General features: G+C 38.9%; 1 protein-coding gene across 6 annotated transcripts in view; it reads right to left on the bottom strand.

The window, feature by feature from the left end:
• The window catches only part of ZFYVE28 (zinc finger FYVE-type containing 28), a 160,220-nt gene that overhangs the window by 73,768 nt on the left and 62,491 nt on the right, over positions 1 to 23,961 (bottom strand). For 4 of the 6 annotated variants that reach the window (XM_086747319.1, XM_086747320.1, XM_086747323.1 and 1 more), the window contains exons 1-2: positions 11,391 to 11,485; positions 9,622 to 9,762 (exon numbers count right to left, since the gene is read on the bottom strand). In XM_086747319.1, coding sequence (XP_086603445.1) covers positions 9,622 to 9,762; positions 11,391 to 11,441 — 192 coding nt within the window. In that variant the 5' untranslated portion in view covers positions 11,442 to 11,485. Of the gene's footprint in view, positions 1 to 9,621; positions 9,763 to 11,390; positions 11,486 to 23,961 lie in introns of those variants that run through there. The other 2 variants (XM_086747322.1, XM_086747324.1) reach the window with 1 other exon arrangement.

The following is a 23,961-nucleotide window of genomic DNA, read 5'->3' as shown; positions in this document are numbered from 1 at the left end:
CAACCGCCCTGCAAGGAGCAGGGACACCTTCAACCAGATCAGGTTTGCCCAGAGCCCCATACAACCTGGTCTAGTGCTTCACCACCCTCACAGTAAAGAATTTCCTTCTTACGTCCAGTCTAAATCTACCCTCTTTTCATTTAAAACCATTATCCCTTATCCTATCACAGGCCCTGGTAAAGATTTTGTCCCCGTCTTTCCTGTAGGCCCCCTTGAGGTACTGGAAGGATGCTACAAGGTCTCCCCAGAGCCTTTTCTTCTCCAGGCGGAACAGCCCCAACTCTCTCAAGCCTGTCCTCAAAGGAGAGGTGCTCCAGCCCTTTGATCATCTTCGTGACCTTCTCCGGATTCTCTCCAACAGGTCCACATCTTTGCTGTGCTGAGAGCACCACAGCTGGATGCAGTACTCCAGGTAGGGCCTCATGAGAGTGGAGTAATACCACTATTGTTCATCTCAACATCTCTTTAAATTGTTTAAGAGACAGTTTAAAAAATAGCACTACCCTAAAAATCCAGCAGCAAAGAGTAGATGGCATAAGCAAAAAGGTAAGTGTTCTTAATCTACACAGCACCCTTTCTGCATTATTCATGTCACAAAAGTAGTTATTTTCCAAAGCCTTTAAAATGGGAAGTTTTTACGCATGCAAGTTGTCCAAAAGCATCCAGCAGCAAAGCCTATTACCCACTGCCTGCTCTCTGACATCAAACTTTTCCATATCACAAGACGTTTTCAAATCAACCATTTCAAACTTCTTTGAAGCAACACTAACTTGCTAATACATGTAATTCTTTCAATAGTGAACATATTTTAAAGTGACTTTAACTCCGCTTTTTTTTTTCCCAACAAGAACACTGTGCTGCAACGAGCTAACACAAATTCTTTCCAAAGCGTAAGCTTGAGGCAGAAGACAATCTCTGTATCTTTACACCAAAGGAACTTGGAGTCACGACTGAACTATTTAAACTCCTTCTCTAATTATAAAGTTATAATGACTGTTACCCATTGAGGTAGCTTGTCCAGTTTATTTTCTTCTCATTACCTTGAACTCCAGCCATTCAATTAGTAGTTTATTGTTAAATTATACACTAACAATAACAATAGAGCAGTCTGAAATCCATCTATTTTCTCAAACTCCAAAATATTTTGTACTCCCTCCTTCTAATATGTAGAATCCCTTGTTGTACCCAATGCATAATGTATGGAGATCAACATCTAAAGGCTTCTGTTTGTTTCATGAAAACTTACTTACTACAACTTGACACATCAGAAAACAAAGTGGCACAATAGTCCACAAAATATTCATCATAATAATCCATTATTCATAACTAAAATATATTTATACACACTTTGTTATAGTATTGGTATTCGACTCCTTGAAAACAGATGAAATAGTTAATGATTTATTAATTATTTCATATAGAAAAACCCAGTCTTTATTTTAACTATGTTAAGGTCACAATGAAAATTAAATTCCACTGCAAAGAACTGTCTTGAAAAAATAGTCTGCCTTCCTGTCTTTCTTACTATACTTTCCCAGTATAGTAAAGAAAAAAATAAATGAAAGAAAGTGGGTTTTTTTCTTCCATGATTAAGTGAAAAAAAAGCTTCTAATAGAAGAAAACACACTTAATCCCCAAGCATGGAAATATAATAATAATTTGCACGTATTGTTAAATCTTGCTAACATGGTGCCACCATGTGCATATGGAGGAAAGGTGACAAATCACAGCGTATTTAAGTCATGAGGCTACATCAAACAATTCAGTGGCTGATACTATAACTTATCCTTTTTTTGCAACAGTAAAAAAAAAAATTTAAAAGGAGAAATGTAGCACAGCTGACAGCAACCCTCTGATGGCACTGCTGAAAAATGTGGAAGAACTATAAAGCCCCTGATAGTCAGACATGTCACATTACATTAATTACTACAGAAATGAACCTGGTACAGTCTCAGACTTCACAAACGCTGACAAAAATAAGTTTTAAAACGACCTCGCTCCACTGCGCTCATTTAACCTACAAATGCTCTGGGAATTACACCAGCGCGTCGCAGGTTCACTATGTCAATATTCAATAAAGATACCAACATGCCAATTTTTCTTAATATAAAAAGTATGATCTAGGGCAGATAATCATGCATTAAGAAATGAAACATCATCTTATCTTTTTAAATAGAATGTTAGAAGACTTCACAACCTCAGAAATTAAGAGCCTTCTACAGTCAGGTTCTCTTTCACAAAGACAAAAATAGAGTATTTTTAAAATTTGGACAAAACTCGTGACATCTGGACCAAGCAAAAAAAAAAAAAAAAAGAAAAAAGAATATTGTTCTAATTGAAGTACAGATAAAATATTAATCTTGCTCTCCTGTTATCCCCTCATGTTTTAAATGGATGACTACCTCATCTTCCACCAAAGACAGTGCTTTTCCACAGGAGTTTGCATGCAATGAATGTGGTCATTGTGAGCAGGTGGTGCAGCATAAAGTCACATCACAGTTCCTTCAGAAACAACCTATGGCTTCCTCAGCATGCACTATTTAATATAATCATATCCCTTTTTTACTGATAAAAAATTAATTGTATTTTGTATACAAAGATAAGTTCCCTTTTCATTATTTAGCAACTCATCAATCTAGCTTCAGTTTCACCTTTGTGCATTATTGATTGCCACCAGTGTTGTCCTTCCATGCTACACCAACTTTTATTTATTTTTAAATACGTATATTAAAAAAAAAAATTCAAAGTTCACACTCTGAAGATCCTTTCCATTTCCCACCACAGAGAAATCCATGCATGTTCTATGACAAGAGTTCACCGCAGCTCAGCCATGGTTCTCTTCCACTCAGGAAATCGTGCACAGCATTTTGAAAACCTTGCAACATCTTCAGCATTGTGTGTGGTGGTGGTGATGTTTGTTTGAGTTTTGTTTGTTTTTAATTAAAGAAAAAAGCAATCTAGAAATCTACCTGTGTACATGGTGCAAGCTGAGGTGAAAGGCAACTGGACTGGTTTCCCTATATCAAGCAAAAACTGTTAACTACCTCCTAAAGTGACCTGTTATCAAACATCATAACTGCTTCAACAAGACACAAAAGTGTATCAGACTAAGTGCTTCCCCCACTTTTAGATCTGCCTTATCCATCCATCCATCTCCAGCTTCAGAAAGCAAATAACATTTTTAAAGTGTTTAAGATAAACAAAAAGCATATTTCAAAAGATTAAGAGTATTATTTTTTAAATTAAAATTTCAATTCAACAAGGTCAAGTGTAAGATCTTGCACCTGGGTCAGGAGAATCTGAAACCTAGATATCGGCTCGGTGATGAGTGGACTGAGAGCAGCCCTGAGTAAAAGGACTTCGGTGTACCGGTAGATAAGCTCAATGTGAGCCAGAAATGTGCACTTGCAGCCCAGAAAGCCAACCACATCCTGGGCTGCATCACAAGTGTGGCCAGCAGGTCAAGGGAGGTGATTCTCCCCCTCTACTCTGCTCTGGTGAGACCCCATCTGCAGTACTGTGTCCAGCTCTGAAGCCCCAAACATAAGAAGGACGTGGACCTGTTGGAGTGAGTTCAGAGGAGGCCATGAAGATGATCAGAGGGCTGGAGCACCTCTCCTATGAGGACAGGTGAGAGAGTTGGGGCTGTTAGCCTGGAGAAGGGAAGGCTCCAGGGAAACCTGATAGTGGTCTTCCAGTACCCAAAGGGGGCCTACAAGAAAACAAGGTGGGGACTTTTGACAAGGACATGTAGAGATAGCACCAAGCGCAATGGCTTTAAACTGAAAGAGGGTAGGTTTAGATTAGATACTAGGAAGAAATTCTTCACTGTGAGGGTGCTGGGGCACTGGAACAGCTTGCGCAGAGAAGCTGTGGATGCCCCATCCCTGGAAGTGTTCAAGGTCAGACTGGATGGGGCTTTAAGCAACCTGTCAGCACGGGGATTGGAACTAGGTGACCTTAACATCCTTTCCAATCCAAACCATTCTGCGATTCTAGAATTTTAGTATGCCACCCTGTGACAAAGGAGATGCCCCAGACAGACTCCTGGCGGCATTTTACCCTCTACCACCTTATTGCTTTCCCAGCCCATTGTTACCCTCTTTCCACACTCTACAGTAAGCTCCTTCAGCCTGGAGGTTCGAACCACTCACATACACTCTGTTATAAGGGAAAAGCTCTGTTTTCATTGACACTTGAATCTCAGCTTATCTCATACCAATGCTTTTAGTTGTTAAATTGAGCTGGAAGACATATGAAGGTACGTCTGACTGTCTGAAACACAGCATTTGTCATAATATTCACCATGTATTTTACATTGCTACAGAAATTGAGACAGACAAGTGATAACAACACAACACTTGAAACGTGCTTCTGCTTTCTCTAAGGGCTTTGTTTCCTCAGCAGCATTAACTTATACTGGGATAATGAGGTTCAGATTCATAGGTGTCTGCATCTCATCCACTATATGGAGGAGTGACCTGTGCATGAAGCAGCCCACTAACAGCTACATTTTGAAGCTACTGCCACAGCAAACTGAAACTGCTAACAGCTGACTTGAAAATGCTGGACTGCCAATTGCAGTAATTCAAGAATTGTTTCCCAAGCAGGCAAATAGCAGGAAAAGAGTGAAAACCCAGAATAATACACTACCAGTCAACACAGTGCCAAGCACTCCTACCAGCGAACCAGAAACAGTCACGTTTCACAAATATTATAAATCCCCCATTTTACTGTTCTGTGGCAGAGCGCGAGGGGTAACACAGCGCGGCAAGTCTATGGTTTGCTTCAGGTCAGTGCCCTGATGGGGGCAAATTCCTTCCCAGTGTGCTTTAGCAGATCAAATTACACATTACTGAGACACAAGCTGCAGTTCAAGGAGTAATTCTGATAAAGCCATGCTGGGAACTGACTCATATGCTATTCTGAGATCTCGCTACTGTACCCAGAGAAATAATTCTCAGTGTACTGAAACAGCAAGCAAGATCCTGAAAACATTTTTGCAATGTAAAGTACTTACGCATAGGTTTAACATTCACCTATCAAGTCCTAACAAAATCTCTGAGTTAGAAACAAAGGGATTTTTTTCACTCTTTTTTACTTTTTTTTACTCTTAAACCAAACCTATGAAGTTCCATAATATGTAAAAATAAACCTAATGCCATTTAAATGTCTGAGAAATTGTTTTAAACAGGTTTATCAACTCAAGTAACAAGATATTAATCAACATGATAATAGCAACGATCAAGGTCAATTAATTTAGAGAATGATCACAAACACATGAGTGATTAATTTAAAAGTGTACACAAAGTACCTTTACTTCTTATGAAATTCAATACCGTGTGATGTTGGGAGCAGCACAGAAAATGGTATCTTATTATACAACTAATATAAAAATACTTCAATGAATTATTTGTATTGCAGGGGAAAAAACCTCAGATGAACCAGCACTGCATATTACTCAAGATTCACTGATGCAAACATGTTTTTCTCAAGAAAAAAAAAAAAAAGAAAAAAGAGTACTTTCCCTCTATTACCATCAATCAAGTTCAACAAACAGCATGACATCTTACCTACCCTTTTCTTCACTTAAGAAAAACTTACATAGCTTTTCTTTATGCATCTCTGCACACTTAAATTATTGATAATTTTTAATAGAAACTAGTAAAGGAAGAAGTGTTTTATTCTGTTAGATAGGTATTAACCATTAACCATTAACTATTAATACAGTATATGCAAGATACTGTATTAATAGATATGATTATGTTCTTATGATATGCTACCACTGACAAGCAAACACCAAAGCAAAACAAGGGATGTTATTTTTGTAACAGGCTACCATAACTGGAAAAAAGTGTTCTATCACATTAATGTGAAAATGAAAAGTGAAACTTTGAAAAACATCCTTACTCATGGATATACAGCATCATGCTAAATATACAGTCATCTCACAGCATCTGAAATTTAAGTTGCAAGATCTTCAGAAGTTTTTAAAATTTAATTTACTGTAAAAAGTGTGATTTTTAATCGTAAGTCAAATACCACTACAAAACAGTATAAGACAACATTCAGAGTTGCAATTCTTTACTAGGGAAGCGTCAACAGCCCTGAAGACTTAAGTTCTGCGCATTCTCACAGGAAAGAACACACGATGAGACTATGAAGCACCATACCTTCAACTTGCCTTGACCAATACTGCCGGTTTTGTTAAGATAGAAAATATTAAGTACATCCACTGTTAAGCATTACATCCTTTAGGCAGAGTCCTTTTTTTTCTTCTGAATCTGTTTATACATTACAGTAAACTGAGCTCTTCAGCAATAGCACCAAAAGTTGAAAACATAGACGAAGATATAAACCATAGCTCTTCAAATACAAATAAGAGCCAACAGAACACAACCTCTCTCTAAAAACAATCATAGTTTGCAAGACTTACTGGTGTATCAGAAAACCACACTAATATAAAGACATTTCTCTCCTCTAGTTAACAAAATAAAATAAAATTTCAAAACATCACCTGTTAAGCAGACACCATCAGTATAACATCTGAAAATAAGCAACCCACAAGCAATGAATTAATTTCAAAACTGGAGGAAAGGGCAGAAGGTCAAGGGATTTTAGAAATCTTTGGCCCTAGAAAACACTGAAGTCTTTCTATCAGACTACGCCTCTAAACTTTACTGAGATAAAAACTGGGAATAATCTGGAAACCTTAATAACACATGGAAAACAACAACAAAATGGGAAAAAAATAAATCATGCAATGACTGGGAGTCTGGTTAATTATTTTCTGTGGTCACAAGTTCCTCTTCAAAAGCAAAAGAGTCAGAAAGAGCAAGCTTCTAAAAAAACCAAAAAATTCTCAGAATTATGGGATTGTTGTTGCAGATACCACAAAGGTACTGCACAAAGTAGTTGCTGCCCTACTCTCCCGTGCACAAGCTTCCATTACAACCATTTTGGCCACATGGCTGGCTGCTGGTTCTCCATCTTCCTCAAACTCCACCATACCATAGGCCAAAATGTATTTTTCCTCTTACCATGCAATATTTGATTAGCAAATACCTACTTCTGAATCCTTACTAAAATCCTCCTTCTCTTGTTTGTCATTTACATGACAAATTCTTAAAAGGAAAAATAACAAAAATTACTTTTACATGAAGTACTACAAAATAATATGTCCTAATTAGCAAAGTGATTTTTGACATATTTGATGATGAACTGACCTGTTCTGCAGAAGTTTGAAAACTAGAAATGACAAGAATAGCTACAGGAAAAAAAAAAATAAAACAATCTCTGTCTTTCTTCAGCTCTAGTAACAGATTGCTCTAGTAACAGCAATCTGTTTGTCAAATGAAAAGAAGAAATTAGCAGGCATCAGGAGGTATTAAGAGTCACAAGGTGGTGAGTCACTACATAACAAGCCAAGCAAACTGACCAAGAAGCTATTGGAGTCTGCATTTCTTGCATACCTCAGGTAAACCATTCAGAGAAGCTACTTTCCAAACAGAACAGCTTCTCATGTCTGCCTATACTACAATATTAAAAAAAAAAAAAAAAAAAAAAATCACAAAGCCTGTGCACCTGCAGAGAAACAGGGAATAAATTGTCATCTCCACGGACAAAACAACAAATAAGGAAGCTATCTTGCACCAGGATATTTTAGCAGGGCCTGTTGTGATAGGACAAAGGATAACGGTTTTAAAATAGAGGGGGGTAGATTTAGATTAGATATTAGGAAAAAAATTTTTATAATGAGGGTTGCAGAGCACTGGACCAGGTTGCCCAGAGAGGTGGTGGATGCCCCATCCCTGGAAACATTCAAGGCCAGGTTGGACAGGGCTCTGAGCAAACTGATCTGGTTGGAGATGTCCCTGCTCCTTGCAGGGGGGTTGGACTAGACGACCTTTGAAGGTCCCTTCCAACCCAAACCATTCTACGATTCTGTATTGTTCACCCGTCCTTATTATCAGAAAATCTTTCCTAAAAGTAAGTCTAGACAGAATTTGCCTGGAAAGTTTGTGGTAAGTCCATTACTGGAGGTTTATAAGAATGAATCAAAAATATTTGTGAACAGTGATGTAGGTATTGCTGATCCATCACACAGAAGACTGAAGTCAATGACTTTTCAGGATAACTCTCCCCTCTGTGTCTTTTTTTTTTTCCCTCCAAGTCACTGAATTTTGACTGTTAAACTCAGTTTCCAGATTGCTAAACCCTTAAACTCCACATTTTTCTCAAGTGACAATACAGTAGGAAACTGTGAAGACAGAAGTATTAAAATTGAGTATGACAGAACAATAAATTGACTGTCAACTCTCTGTAAGTGCTCTTAAAAAAAATTGTACTTTTAAAATTTTGTTTTCTTGCAAGCAAGCACGTAAGTGACTTTGTTATTTTCAGCAGATTCAGTTAACCTATTGTGAACATTTGCTATGATGATCAGGTCACTGCTCTTCAGACTCATCTTAACTTGACTAGTGATGACATTTTCCCGCATCATGAAGTCTGGTGCATTTTACTATTACTTATTGGAAGAAATTCTAGCAATGGGCGAATCAAAATACATCCTTTACACTTAACTGCCATTTTTCACTTAGTGGAGATGCAAATGAATCTTTATTATTATGGTCTTACCACTTAGAATTCTCCCGAGTTGACAGTAAGTGTTTACTTTTCACACAAAAATCCTCCTACCACCTGAGCATGGTCTGTTCTGGACTCAAGTCTACTTGAGTTTGAAGTGTTTTTCTTGGGTGTGACTGGGAGAGGAAGTATCAAAGCATTCATGCAAGTATCAAGTGCACCACAAACTAGTTTCTACCTCTAAAAATTTGAATTTTATTATTGAAAAATGTGGTGTAGAATGGCATATACATGATAGGGCAAGTTATATGTTCTCAATTTTTTTTCAATTTCTGAATTAATTTTCTTAATAAAATCACAGAACGTTCCAAGTTAGAAAGCTACACTTAGCTGAATTGGTCTTTGCAGTCTCTGGTTCTTCGCCCTTCAAGCCTTGCTCAAAGTATAGCCATAGTTTCAGCAAATACTCCCAGGAATTTTTTTTTTTTTAGGTGAACTTTATTATATAACAAACTTAGCGATAGATTCATACTTTTGAAATACTTCACAAATCAAAAAACCTGTCTTTTGCTTGGTTCCTCAGTAGTTCCTCTCAGAAGGGATAATATTCTTTCAAAAAATCAGCAAAACTACCAGCTGCCTTCATGCAGTTCATTTACTAATGAACAGCTATCAGATTCATGAGGTATGAAAACTGAGCATCTACAAAACACATGGTTACTCTTTACTGCCTGAAAACTTGAAATATTTCTCATGTTCTAGTAAGCTCTGTATGTTTATTTTATATAAAGTAAAATTTCTTTTACGTTTGTTCTTCTTTAAGGGAAAGCATCAGCACACTCTTAAATAGGACGTAGTAGACTTAATTTGTGAATAGTGTTTTCATAAAAATATACCCTTTACACTAAGGAAAGTTCTGAAACCTACTGAAAGTTCATTTTAAAGGGTTTTGAACATCAAAGCTAATTAATACAATAAATAATGTAACAGACATAATGTACACAAAAAAAAGCAATGAAAACAGGATTTGATTACCTGACAAGAGCGAAACTGGTTGACCAGCAGTGTACATCTCTGTGGGTCTTTTCTTCCATCCAAACTGTCCAGTTCGGCTGCTACTTGATTTAGTTCCTCATCAGCGTAGTAGAACTGAGCAAGGAGCTGCGGGTCCGTTCTCTGCATTGAAGACAGAGATATAAACAATATTACATTATTTTGGCAAATAGAAAAAACACTTCAGATAATTATATTTTTTTTGGTGATTCTTTACACATTTAAGCCAAATAAGGAAGGTGACAGCACAGGAAAGAAGTCATCTTGACACATTTATTCACACTAACAAATTGTTTTCTATCTGGAAGAAAAAAAAAAATAAAATCTCTCACATAACAAACCTGGGACATTTACTCAGCTACTATTACCTCTAAGACCATCCCAGTGTTCTTGCTACTTGTGGCATAATTATCTAGTGGGGCAAACAACTGCATCACAAGCACTTTTGTTTATACACTTCAGTTCTAGGCAAAACAAGACAAAGTTGCTTTCCAAGGTTAAAAACAAACAAACAAAACTCCCCAAATCTACCAAGAAATGGGATAATCTATCAAGCAGCGTGGTAACTTCTGCGACACGACGCACCGTGCTATCTGGTGAGAATCCTCCTGGCTTTGGGGATCACAAGAATCAAGTCACAGAAGGGAAAAAGCACTGAATCTACTAGATACATTACCATGGCCAAAGAGATACAAAGACTTCACAATGCAAGTAACATAACAAAACAAGGCATTACAGAGAGAAAACTATGCCACAAGTTTTCCAAGTGGCAGAGAACAGAATTATCACAATGGATTTTTGGCCAAATAAAAACCAAACAGCAATTTTAATGGAACAGAAGAATAAAGGAATGTATAATCAAAAATACTGAGAAATATTAATAATAAGAGTTTACTCCATAAAAGGGATTTTTTTTTTAAATAGTAACAACTAGAAATCTTGATTCCTATGAAAAATTTTATCAAAATATTGGAAAAGTAGCAGAAGATTGGGTGGAGGGACAATGGAAGAGATCAGAATTTTAAAAGAAAGAGGAGATCCAAGGGGGAGGAAGGAGGGAGTAGCTTTTGGTAGGTGCCAGCAACCTGTCACATCATATTATTCTAAGGAAGCCATTAGTAAAACATACACAAGATTTATAGAAGATATGTGTAAAATGAAAACAGTTGGTTTTAATCACAGTGTAAGAAACATTAAAACTATACTAACTGCAGACTGGGAATTACAATTAGATGTCACTAGATGAAAGGAAAAAACCCACTTGATACTACAGAAAACAAACAGCTGTAAAGTGTCTGAAATTGATTCTTAATGCACTGAAAAATAAAACAACACAAAAATGCTATTAGAAGAATCAGGTTTCATATAGAACCAGTAAAAATAAAGACCAAGTTGCATGGAAGCACTTTAAAGAGATTCAAATACTGGAAAAAAATTAACAAGGGAAGAACATCCAGGTAAAGAAAACCATTGGGTAAAAAGGAAACATTGCTTTTATAAACAAAACAAAAAAAACCAAAAACATAGAAGTTACAAAGAGGCAACACATTTTAAATGACAACTAATGAAGATGTACAAGATAAGTACATCAGAGCAAAACATGTACCAACAGAAATACATGTAATACAGTAAAGAAATTAGTCAACAGCAAAACAGAAGATAACATCTCTTTAAAAGACAACATCACCTAACGCAACAAATGGCAAAGGGCAAAAACACTGACAGTATAATGTGGAGCATATATTGCTTACCATAACATTTTCTATCTGAAACACAGAACATTCCCACTGTTGTAAAAGCATAGGATACCCAAGTTCTTAATGGATGAGTGTATGGATGCAGTGGATGAGAAATGCTGCCATTGGCAAACCACAGGTTTAAAGCACTGAGATTATAAAGGTGTACGAGAGAGCTGAATCTCTACATATACATACAGCCAGACCATCAGCACCAGTCCAGAAGACATGAGATGTTTGCAATCACACAAAAAGACCAGTAGCAAACCTCTGCCAACAGCAACACAGGCTCAGAAGTGGTGAAAGCACAATAAAAGCCAGCAGCAATACTTGGAGGGAAAAAAAAAAAAAGAAAAGAAAAGAAAAGAAAAGGCAGTTATTTGTTATTTTTGCTTCACACTCAAAAAAAAAAATCCAGCAGAAGGTATCACAACTTATTGTTAAACTCCCTATTTCAGTCTCCACAAGATATATGTCCTGCAGAAAAACCCTTTCAAGCCTTCACAGCACAACAGCATTAAAACCTGCACAGCTGTTTCAGTCCCTGAAAAGGGACAAAAAAGTATTAAAACCTTTTTGAAGATAATATAGACATCCTCCACACCTGACAGGATCAACAGGATAACTACTGCAAGTATTTTATTGCCACAAGACCTAATGAAAAAGATTTAGTCCTATAAACGATGCTAAATATTGCCTCAGAGTTAGGTGCTGGATTAGGTGCTGGATTGGTTCTCAGTCAGCAATTTCATGAGACAACAGTACTCCCTGAAAACTGAGGCACCAACTCCTGTCCTTACATGCCTTATTTCTGCATGAATCCAGTGAATTCAAGGCTCCCTTTAATATTGCTGTGAGCCACCACACTGCCCCACAACTTCCCACATCACTGCTTCACACTCCCCAAATTCTGAGTCAAGTCATAAATGAAACATTTTTTCAGGCAGCTGAAATTTGGTAACGACAGCGTTAGGGGTTTTCTTCCTTTTTAAACAGCCACTCCACACAAAACAGAGCCTTTCCAGTCATAAGCTTCTTCCTCTTAATCCTTTCCGTGTTGCCTTTCATTAAGCAGTTTCCAGACCCTAAGTGTAAGCTGTCAAAAACTTAGAGGCTTGAACAATGTCTTCACTACCGCCTTGATGTAAAGGTGCACAGGGAGAAGGATGAAGCTTGCAATACACAGTCACGGAAAAAAAAAAAAATTAAAAATGCATGATACTAAGAGGGAGAGCCTGTAATTGAACTACTGAACTTAATCTTGTTTAGTTCTAAATTTCTATATTTATAAAGTAAGGCTTAGTAAAGCATTTCTTTCAGCGTTTCCCCTACCCAATTATTTTTAGTATTTCCAACTTTTACATTTTCCTCCAGCATTTATCTGCATTCATTAAAACTTTCTAGGCAAAGTTGTTAACCAAAGATGCAGGAGTTCATGTGTGGAACTGTGGCAAAGTGTGACTGCTGATTTATAAGCATCTAAATTGCACTGCAGAAGCAAAGTAGGGCAATATATTAAGGCTGGTCTCAAGCAAAACAAGTAAGGCTGAGATACTTAGCTCCCATGTGGCTGATCTTTTAAATTGGAGGAACAAAAGTTTTAATTGAGTTCTCTCCACTGTGTTATGTTTGGTGTGGATTAGTAGCATGATCTTTGATTAATTGTGTCAATCATATGTGGTCCCTGGCAAGCCAAAGCCGCATGAAACTCTAAATCTCTTAGCAGGGGGCCATTTAAAGCAAAAAACCACAACTTTCTAAATTCAATTTGTTCCATTTGGTAGAAGAAAATGAGATAGCACCTAACAGATAACCTACCACTCATCCTGGTAGTTTGTTTCAGGAATTAAACACATTTACTATCAAATCAATGCATCTCATCTCTTGTTTTGATTCGCTGGACTTCAGCTTCTACGTACTGCTCACGTTGCCTTTTTCCACTACAGCACTGCCTACTCGTGCTACTTCTATTTGCCTGTCTCTGTGCCCACAGAATGCGGTAGCCTCTCTAAGTTACACATGCGGTTTTGGGATTTGGAAGGGGATTTTTGCTTGGTTGGGTTTTTTTGGGTGGGTGTTGGGGTGTGGGCAAGTTTTGTGTGAGGTGGTTTTGTTGTTGTTCTCCATCTGTTACTTCAACACCCTCCTGAGCTGGAGCTCTCCAGGCGGGAGTCTCACTCCAAGTGCGCTCTGCACTCCTCCCATCTATCATTTGTGTTCCACATCTAACGTTCAAAATAATTCAGCCCACCAAATGGTCCAGGTTATGTGGAGCGATGTTGCCAGCACATAATTTACCATGCCACTGGACCACATTCTCGACAGATTTGAAATTATCACTTCATACATGGGTCATAACTTGCCATCCTCATTTGTACGATATACTTGGACTATCACTCCAGTCAATACAAAGACAAGAATCAGTACACCATCAGTTACTTGTTTTTGTTTTTGTTTTAAAAAAAACCCAAATATTTAGCCATGTCATGTAATACCGCATCAGTCATCTTGTTTTTTTATGAAAAGATCACTCACTGAATATATATTTTAACGATTTTTACTTTTTATTAGGTACCACTAGCATTAGGTCAGAGATCAAAATCAGGAAACAACTGCCTGCCATCCACCAGCTCAGTACAAAACAATCCCTGTGAAAAAGTTGCATGAACTATTAAACTGGTTACATTTGGGTTTTGCCCATGAAGTCCTACCAATGAACACTGACTGGGATTAGGTTAGTTCAATCTGCTGCATAATGAATTCTGATTTGATTTTTCAGTCAGGATCTATATGGCCTATAAGAGGATGTTAAAAAGGAAAACATCTTAAGATACTCGTTAGCTACAGGTTACAAGATAAGTAACAGATCTGTAAGATTACTTACTGCATGTTATCAGAGGAAAACATGTTATTCTCGCATCTTGTAAATCAGCCAGTCTATCAAAACCAGAAGCTATCACTTAAAAAAAAAAAAGTCACCTAACTAGGAAGGAAAGACATTCTAGCACAAATTTCTCAACACAGGGCAGAAGAAAACAGCTAGACCGAAAATTGATACTATGATGAGAAGCCAGAGTGCCAAGAGACCAATCCCAAACCATTCAGTAATTATGGGATTTTAAGAATCATTTAGAAAAAAGACATTTCCAGAAATACGGGCTGCTCCTGGGGAAGATTTCCTCATTTTGAAAGAAAATTGCAAGTGTCTTTCACATGATTTTTAACAACAGCTTTCAAGTACCAATACTGCTTCTTTTTCAACCAACACATGAAATACGCATCATCTCATAAACGTAAGTGACAGCAGCCCATAATTAAAACACTAAAGGGAACGTTTCCCTCAGGTTTCCATGATCCTTCGTAAGGAAGTAAAGATATTGTTCCAGCTTTTTCTTTTACTGACAGCACAACAAGAACGCAGCCCCACCATCACCACAAAGAGATAGAAGATGTCATCATCCCAAATGAGCCAAAGAATAGAGGGAAGCAAGGGAACCATGCAGATGAGCAAGATCTCAGCTAGCGATATAATTATCTTCTGACGCCTGTCAGTTACCCTCTGGAAAAGAATATTCCTTCTTCAATTGCTGATCTAAAGGCTTCAGAACAACAGCTAAACCCCAACCCTGCTTAAAATAAAACCCATGAACCTGAGATGAAAGGCTCCAGATCCCCCTTGTTCACTGGCACTTTTCCAGCACTAAGCATTTCCGTCTCTCCCACGCGCTCAGAAACCCTAACCTGATCCCTATGGAAAGAAACTATATGGAAAAGCTTTAATTATATGCATTTTGCCAATGGTAAATCCAGACTGCTTTTTGACAAGGGAACAAAGTAAACCTACATCCATCTGGGTAACTTTTCAAGTAGTACTTGGTAACGGTAAAAGGCATGTTTTTCACAAGTACATGTATTTTATTACACTTTGCAGCAACTGCATCTACAAACAATTGCAAGACAATACTGGGTGATAGTCTATGTGTGATCATTTCAATTGCTGGAGGTGCTCCATAATGCTACTGTTCCCTAGCCAGGAAGGTTACCACATGTCAACTGCCTGCACAACAATTAATCTTCTATTACAACTGATGCTCTAATGGCCAAAGTGAGAATTTTCAGAGAAAGGCCATGGCCTTCACACCAGTGGAACTGTGTTTCATTTATGTAGCTTCCTTGATTCCCCCTTTGGTAAGGGAAAGGGTGGTATAAATGTCTCTGATACTGAGGGTCGAGCTGTTCTCAGTCTAAATCTCATCAGGTATATTTTCAGGGAAAAGAAAGCAGCACATTGTCACATACCCAGGCAAAGAGGATCAACCTCAACCTCTCCATTCCCTGAAATAAATGCTGCCGTTATCAGGCAGTGTCAAACACGAACAATTACTGCACAGCACAGAAATCAGAAAAGAGACTTCACAAGTGAAAGCACTTTCAGTGGGAATTTGGAAAAGCTAGAGGTGAAGAACTCATATGTACTCTGCTGCATGCAGAAAACACCACCTAACATTTTGGAACACAACTCGTGTATGAGACTACAATGTTCTCTGTCCACCACAAGGCAGCATTAGGTCCTAAGCATCTTAAATAATGTCAGTGATGAGGCAATGTAGTATTTTTAAAGCTTACAATTGATGTTGCATGTAACTAGTTTTAAGCTATTTGAACTTAACTAAGACTTACATAACATTATAATCAGAAGGGAAAAGCGTTTTGTTCAAAAGTATTAGGATTTAGGTGCAAACTCTCAAGTTTATTCATTGTCAGTGTAAAAACTATGGACTTACAGTGACACAAACTTATCCAATTGATACTGACTACATCAGTCACATTTGCACTAGTAGGAGGCTTAACTGGCAGATGACAAGTTCCAAAGACTTAAGGTATTTCTTCAGAAAAGGATACCAGTAAGTTGTTATATCAGTTCATTTTTCACCTCCCATGTAAGCAAATGTATTCATATTCTTTCTTCAGATAGGTCTTTTGAATTTTTCATTCATTTCCAAATGCTAATAAATAACAATAAGAAACAATCATTCTATAACAGGTAAGTGAGCCAAAATTTCAGATAGTTAAATTGAAATGTCAATTTTTAGTAGGAAAAAAAATATTTCTTCACATTAAATGAAAGCAGAAGTCTGCTACTCCAAGTACGCAGTTGTTTGGGGTGCTTTGTTGTTTTGGTTTTTGTTTGGGTTTTTTTGGCTTTTTGTTTGTTTGGTTTTTTTTGGGGGGGGGGGGCTTCTGTTAATCTACTGACTACCTGAAGTACTATACATTAAAACGAAAAATGCAAAAAATACCTCAACAGTCATATTTTGTAGAATGTAATGAAGTCTTAAACTGGTGCTGCACATGCATAAACAGAAAAAGGACTCCAAGATCCATACAACGATTGTTAATTGGTCACAGGGATTTGTAAAAATAAGCACTGTGAGAAAAGCTACACAAACAAGACAGACAGGTGAACAGGTTGTTCACAATAAAATGCTAGCAGCATCTTAAGTTAAAAAAAAAAAAAAAACCACAAACAAAAAACCAACAAACCATCAGTGAGGTAATTATTTCTTAGACAGAAATCAGGTGGCTGAGTTTTTGCAATAGTAGCACACTCTCCCCAAACACATTTAAGTGCTTTGTTTCCCCATCACAGAATGGTGTCATACCAACCTCCCAAAACCAAGAGCCTGATAGCGATTACACTGAACTAGCAAACATTTGAGATTGCCACGCAGTCAGTTCTCACCCATGATGGATTAAGTCACCATACTGAGTTTCTATTTTTGAGTATTCATAATACTAATCTAGAAAAGCATGTGCTCAAATCCATATTTTCTGGGGAAAGTACAGAAGCATGTGCTGAACACGTTACTTCAGCTTTCAGATGTGTACTCTGCTGAACAGGAGTGTCCTGCAGCTGAACCCCAGCTCTGATTTCTAGGAAAGAAGACAGACTTCAGGAAGAGAAAGGGGTTTTGCCATGGGGAACTCAACACACTAAGCAGGTGTGAGAACTGATGGAGCAGCCACTGCTTCCATGTGAAGAGTGGGTAACCTGCAATGCTACCTCTGCACCCAGGCTATGGCAGGTTATTTTTAATTAGCAAGAAATTGATCTTCCTCAAATTGAGTCTGTTTTACATGTGACAGTAACTGGTGAGTGATCTCCCTGTTTTCATCTTGACTCACAGCTTTTTTTATCCTATTTGCTCCCCCTGGCCTGTTAAGGGGAGTGAGAGCATGGCTAGGTGGGCACCCAACAGCCAGCCAAGGTCATCTCACCCCACTGAACCTGGGAAACACAGAAAGACTCCTCCTGCAGCTGATCTCCCTGAGCTTGACCTTAAGATAGTCACACTTCATTCTCAGCTGCTGCAAGAACATCAAGTTTAAAGAACAAATATTTACTTAAAAACAGCAAATTCAGCTTGTCAGGATACATACTGAAATGGACAAATCACTTTTGTCTAGATTTTTGTATTTAAACTCAAAGCTTTGAATTAGATTTAAAGGAGGAATGGGATAAAACCGGGCTCACTGGAGATAAGCCCAGGGGCAGCATGCCAATCTTTGAGGTATGGTGTGCCAGCAAGGTCCTTCAGCCTGCTGTCTCAGCCAAGGCAGGGGATGGAGAGGCATGCAGCAGCAAAAACACAAGGATTATGGATCTGTTAGAAACCACGGAAGCCCCTGAGAACGGTTACATAGGAATTAGGGCTTTTTCCCGAAAAAGGTGTCAGCAGCAACAGCCCAACTGAAGTGCACCTACAACAATGCACGCAGTGTGGGCAAACAGGAGGAGCTGGAGCCATTGTGCAGCAGGAAAACTATGATACAGTTGCAGTCACAGAAACATGGTGGAATGGCTCGCAGAACCGAGTGCTGCAATGGATGGCTATAAACTCTTCAGAAGGGACAGCTGAGGAAGGAGAGATGGTGCACTAGCCATGTGCATTAGGGAGTGTTTTGACTGTCTAGAGCTTGATGACAGTGACGACAGGGTTGAATGTTTATGGGTAAGAATCAGGGGAAAGGCCAACAAGGCAGATACCATGGTGGGGTTCTGTTATAGACCACTCAACCAGGACAAAGAGGCAGGCAAAATATTCTACAAGCAGCCGGGAGAAGTCTCACAATCACTAGCCCTTGTTCTCATGGAGGACTTCATCTTATCAGATGTCCACTAGGAATACAATAGAGTGGAGAGGAAACAGTCTAGGAGGACCCTGGAGTGTATGGAAGAACTTCCTGACACAGCTGGTGAGGGAGCCAACTAGGGAAGGAACCCCTCTGGATCTGATGTTTGGAACTGAGGAGGCGTTGTGGGTGATGTGATGATTAGAGGCCATCTTGGGCATAGCAATCACAAAATAATAGTTTTCAATTCTCACAGAAGTAAGGAGGGAGGTCAGCAGAACTGCTACCTTGGAATTCCAGAGGACAGACTTTGGCCTGTTTAGGAAACTGGTTGACAGAGTCCCTTGGAAGGCAGTCCTGAAGGGCAAAGGAGTCCAGGAAGGCTGAACATTCTTCAAGAAGGGAATCTTAAAGGCGCAAGAGCAGGCCATTCCCACATGCCAAAAGACATGGCAGCAGGGAAGATGACTGGCCTGGCTGAACAGAGAGCTTTGGCTGGAACTTGGATTAAAAAAAAAAGTTTATGACCTTTGGAAGAAGGGGAAAGGGGTAGGCAACTCAGGAAGACTACAAGGATGTCATGAGGCAGAGAGAACATTAGAAGGACTAAAGCTGGATGAGAGGATCAAATGTTCCCTCAGTAAGTCTGCAGATGACACGAAGCTGGGCAGGAGTGTTTATCTGCTTGAGGGTAGGGAAGGCTCTACAGAAGGATCTGGACAGGCTGGATCAACAGGCCAAGGCCAATTTTAAATAGATTCAACAAGGCTAAGTACCCAGTCCAGCATTGGGTCACAACCACCCCATGCAACACTACAGTCTTGGGGAAGAGTGGCTGGAAAGCTCCCCAGCAGAAAAGGATCTGAGGGTGCTGGCTTACAGCTGGCTGAACATGAGCCAGCAGTTGTGTCCAGGTGGCCAAGGCCAACAGCATCCTGGCTTAGATCAGAAACAGCATGGCCAGCAGGAGTAGGGAAGTGATCATTCCCCTGTACTCAGCACTGGTGAGGCCATTCCTTGAATACTGTGTTCAGTTTTGGGCCCCTCGCTACAAGAAAAACGCTGAGGTGCTGGAGCGTGTCCGAAGAGCAGCAATGAAGCTGGAGAAGAGTTTGGAGAACAAGTCTTAGGAAAAGAGGCTGAGGGAAGACCTTACAACTACCTGAAAGCAGGTTGTAAAGAGATGTGTGTCAGTCCCTTCTCCCAACTAACAAGCAATAGGACAGTTGCACCAGGGAAGATTTAGATGGGATATTAGGAAAAATTTCTTCTCCAAAAGAGTTGCCAAGCATTGGAACAGGCTGCCCAGGGAAGTGGTGGAGTCACCATTCCTAGAGGTATTTAAAAGATGTGGAGCTGTGGCACTTAGGGACATGGGTTAGTGGTGAACTTGGCAGTGTTAGGTTTACAGTAGGATTCAACGATCTTAAAGGTCTTTTTCAACCTGAACAACTCTGTGATTCTATGATTACACTAAGTACCTTGTCAAACAAAACAGATTCTGCCATGGTTTTACTGACTTCTTACCTATCAAGAGGAAAACAGGCCATTTAGCTCCCTGGGCTTGCTGGTTGATTACAGGCCATTCCAGACCTACATCCCCCTCAACACAGAGGAATGGTGTGGCATTTGGAAGCCGCACTCAATTATTTTTCCTAAAATAATGCAAACCTTCCATCTTGCTACACTGCATGTCTTCACAACTTTCTGCACTGGAGGACTTTTTAACCCACTACAGATATGTTATAACATGTTTTAAGGATGTATCTAAATATTTATGACAATTCCTAAACATTGAGCCAAACAATGACCTCTTCTTGGACATGTCCTCCATGTTAATGCCTTTCTAATTATTAGTTTGCTATACTCTTTCTTCCTTTCAGAATCAGACTTATATTCTTAAAAAAAAAAAACCCACAAAGAAAAAAAACCCCAAAACCTAAAAAAAACACTTAGTGCAGCTGAGGGATTGCTTTGCAGCCTCTTTTCAGCTCCACCTTGTTTCAGCATGCACATATCCTAACAGGATTTTTTTTCCCTTCCAGGTCTGTAGTTCCAGTATTTTGCTCACGCTTAGCAGACCTGGTAGAACGCCAATTTCATCCTGCTGTTCAGTACCGACCTGTTCTGAACAATCTGCCATATACAGCATTTTACTTCTGGATAATGAAATTAATGTCTTAGTTAATCAGGGCATAGACAAAACTCTAACAAGACAGAAACCCGACCCAGCTACGAGTTCAAGCCTGCTGCTTATAAAAGAGTTACTCCCTAGTCTTTCTCAGGTAGTAACAGGCATAGCACACTCCTTAGATTTCTTCATATTGAGAGTGCATCCTTTTTTTTTTTTGCCTCAGCAAAGTTGTGCATGATGAGTTTCAGGTGTTCTGTATCGTATTTTAACAAAAGCATAATAATATGTGTCAAGTTGCTCGTACACAACCTCATTTGCCTTGTAGGAGGTTTTCGATAGGCTCAGGCTGAACACCTTGTCAAACGTTCAGGATTTAACTACCTTGGCATCATATCACCAGCACAATCAATTACTGCAACAAAAAGACTTCATCAGAACTTTGTTCCGAAATGCATCTGTTCAAGCCCAGTGATGAAAGAAATCCCTCTTACGGCCCGCAGCACAGAAACTTTTTCCAGCTTCTGCCTTCTGACAAAAACTTCAAATGCACGTCTGTTTAAGTAAATCTTTTGATCTTATTTCCACTATTTCAGCTAAATCATACAAATAAGCAGCTTTTAGAGTGCCATCATCAGCCAAATAGGGCTTCCTAATCTGTTTTTCAGATAATAGCAAGCTTCAGTTGATGTTTGTCCTCTGCTCACCACAGCACTTACCTGTGGAGATTCACCCATGTCTAACAACAAACGCAGTCCAGACCACATCTTTCGGTTGGAGCACTTAACCTCATCTCCTCTTCACAGAAAGTCCCCATCTCCTTTTAGGTAGGGACCTATCTAAAGTTTTAGGGAACTTTTAGGAACTTCATTGCTTTTAAGAATTCTGTACTGAGATTAGTATCCTTTTTCTGAGCATGCTTGAACACGAACAGTAGCTTTGAAAATTAACAGAAGATGGGCAAGAAGAGGGAGAGGAGAAAAGCACCAGATGGGCCAACAGCAGGACCACATAGGACTTGAAACCATGCTGAAAACTTGAAACAGTCCATCAACAACCACAACAAAAATATTCAAGTACACAAAAAGTATATATTTGCTGGAAGACAGTAAACTAACTGGATAACAGTGCATGGGAGAAGGCTCACCTGTGTCCCTGCTCCCACCCCCATCTGAATTGAATCTTTTTGCTCAATTAGGCATTGCTGGGTCTTTTCAGACAATATCCTCAAGGTCTCTCCTTGCTCTCCTGGTCACGCAGAACATCTCTCCTGGGAAACAAATGGGTTTGTACAGCTATTCCTGTTTTCTGTGCTAGCTCAGCAAACAGTTTTAGTTTGATCATTTCTCCTCATCAGCATGCATGCTGAATGAACTGTATCAGTCTTCAGCTACTCCCCCCACCTCCAAACTGGTTGCTTTAAAACAAGACACAGAACGCACAAAATCCAAGTGGAACTTAAGTACAAACATTAATGTTTTTCTGGTATGTATTGTCACTAACATGGACAGTTCTATATTAATTTATTTAGAGGGAAAATTAAAAACAAACTCCCCAAACCCCAAACCAAACTTATTATTCTTTATTGATCAGCACTATCACTTGCACATTCAGGTTCCCCTCAAATGCATTGTGCAAACTTCAGGATGCCAAGTATTTTCTCTAGTATGCTAAATGACAAAGGAGCCAAAGGCATTAATTGCAGAACTGCTGTTAAAAGGAAATGCATTACCACTAATGCTTATCGTAATATTTGCAGTGTTTCGGCAATATGACACCAACTAGCTTTCTTTTGTTGTATTTGGTAATAGCATCAAAAACAACACTACATTGGAGATACCACAAAGAGAAGTCTGATTGTTAAAAAAATAAAGAAGCATGCTTAAGAAATGCAAAAATATTAACTCACACGTGTACAATTCACTTCACTTTCAATGTAGACACCTACTGTAAGTCTTTATCAGCAGAAAATAGTAACCTTGATCTTCCACCACAGCTCCACACAGGTGCTACACCCCTGACTCCAGAAATGAATACAAACTAAGGACCACACCAAAATCAGAGATGGACTCATTACTTTCTTCACATGTAACAGGGCAAACAATTCCAGTGCTTCCAAAGCCTTAGGGAAGAACACCTACTACAGCAGCTATAGCTTACATTTCAATGGCATAACAGGTTAAAAAGTTCAATTGGTTTTACGATGAATACAGCATTTGACAGAAGGTCCAGCATACATGCAGTCTTGGACCAAAGGTACTAATTGCTTTTCAATTGAGAAACAGTGAATATCATCCTCTGAAGAAAACAATCAACATAAAAATACAAGTGTCAAAGAAGTTTTGTGACTTTTCTGAAATAAAATTTCTTAATTATTCCCACTAATTTCAAGACTGCTCTGAAAAGGTAATAACTTTACCCAGCCTGACTTATGCAGCTGTCAGGCCTACAGTCACACAATCACATTACCTGCCTAAAACACGGGAATTTGCTCAGAACAGGCAAAAATAAGAGTTGTCATCTCCCACCCCTCAGTTTTTGCCCGCTCAAGACTTTCTGGTTTGTGGAACAAATGCAAAGTGGAGGTCAGAACTTGGAAGTACTTTTCCACTTTGCTTGCACCAGACAAGTTTCCCTCCAGCCAAATCAATGCACTGTTGTTCCTTTTCAAGGCTCAAATATGAGAGCTGCAGAAAGACCCCTCTCGATTTACCATGAGCATGGCGGTACTATTTCCTTCTGAATGTGAGACACATCTGTTCAAACCTACTGAACTAAATATCTCTTTTGCCCTTACTTGCGACCTTAGAAACAAGCTTCCTTGCATCCAAACTTAGCTCCAGTACCTGTAGCCTGCTCAGTTTTCCTCCCTCCAGCCGTGGTTACCGTTGCACCAGACCTGAGCCACGACTCGGCCTTAATTTTCAAAACCCAGCCATGCACAAAATGGGCAAGCCTGCAGACTGCAAACGTCTGCAGAACATCAGGGTCTACCCATGATGATCTTAAAAAAAAAAAAAAAAAAAAAGAAAAAACCCAAACTTTTAATACATGCAACCTAGGAAACGGCACACAAATACTTAAGGGAGAGTCGTATTTTGCACTTTCATGGCAATTTGCAAACACACTCAGAGCAATTAATTGAAAAGTCTTACAGTAAAATGCTTAAGGTTATTCCTCCAAGCACTTAGCTTATCTAGTCAGGCAACAGTTTCCTGATGTACTGAATATTTTACAGCTTCTAAAGGTGTATTCCTTTTTCTTACCAAAATATAGGTGAAACACAGCATTCCTTTTCAAAGAAAATGTTATGGTGGTTGA

The sequence above is a fragment of the Chlamydotis macqueenii genome, chromosome 4 (assembly GCF_036417535.1).
Source record: "Chlamydotis macqueenii isolate bChlMac1 chromosome 4, bChlMac1.mat, whole genome shotgun sequence".
In the NCBI taxonomy this organism is placed as follows: Eukaryota; Metazoa; Chordata; class Aves; order Otidiformes; family Otididae; genus Chlamydotis; species Chlamydotis macqueenii.
The sequence above is the reverse complement of the archived record's forward strand: the minus strand, read 5'-3'. Positions and strand labels throughout refer to the sequence as shown.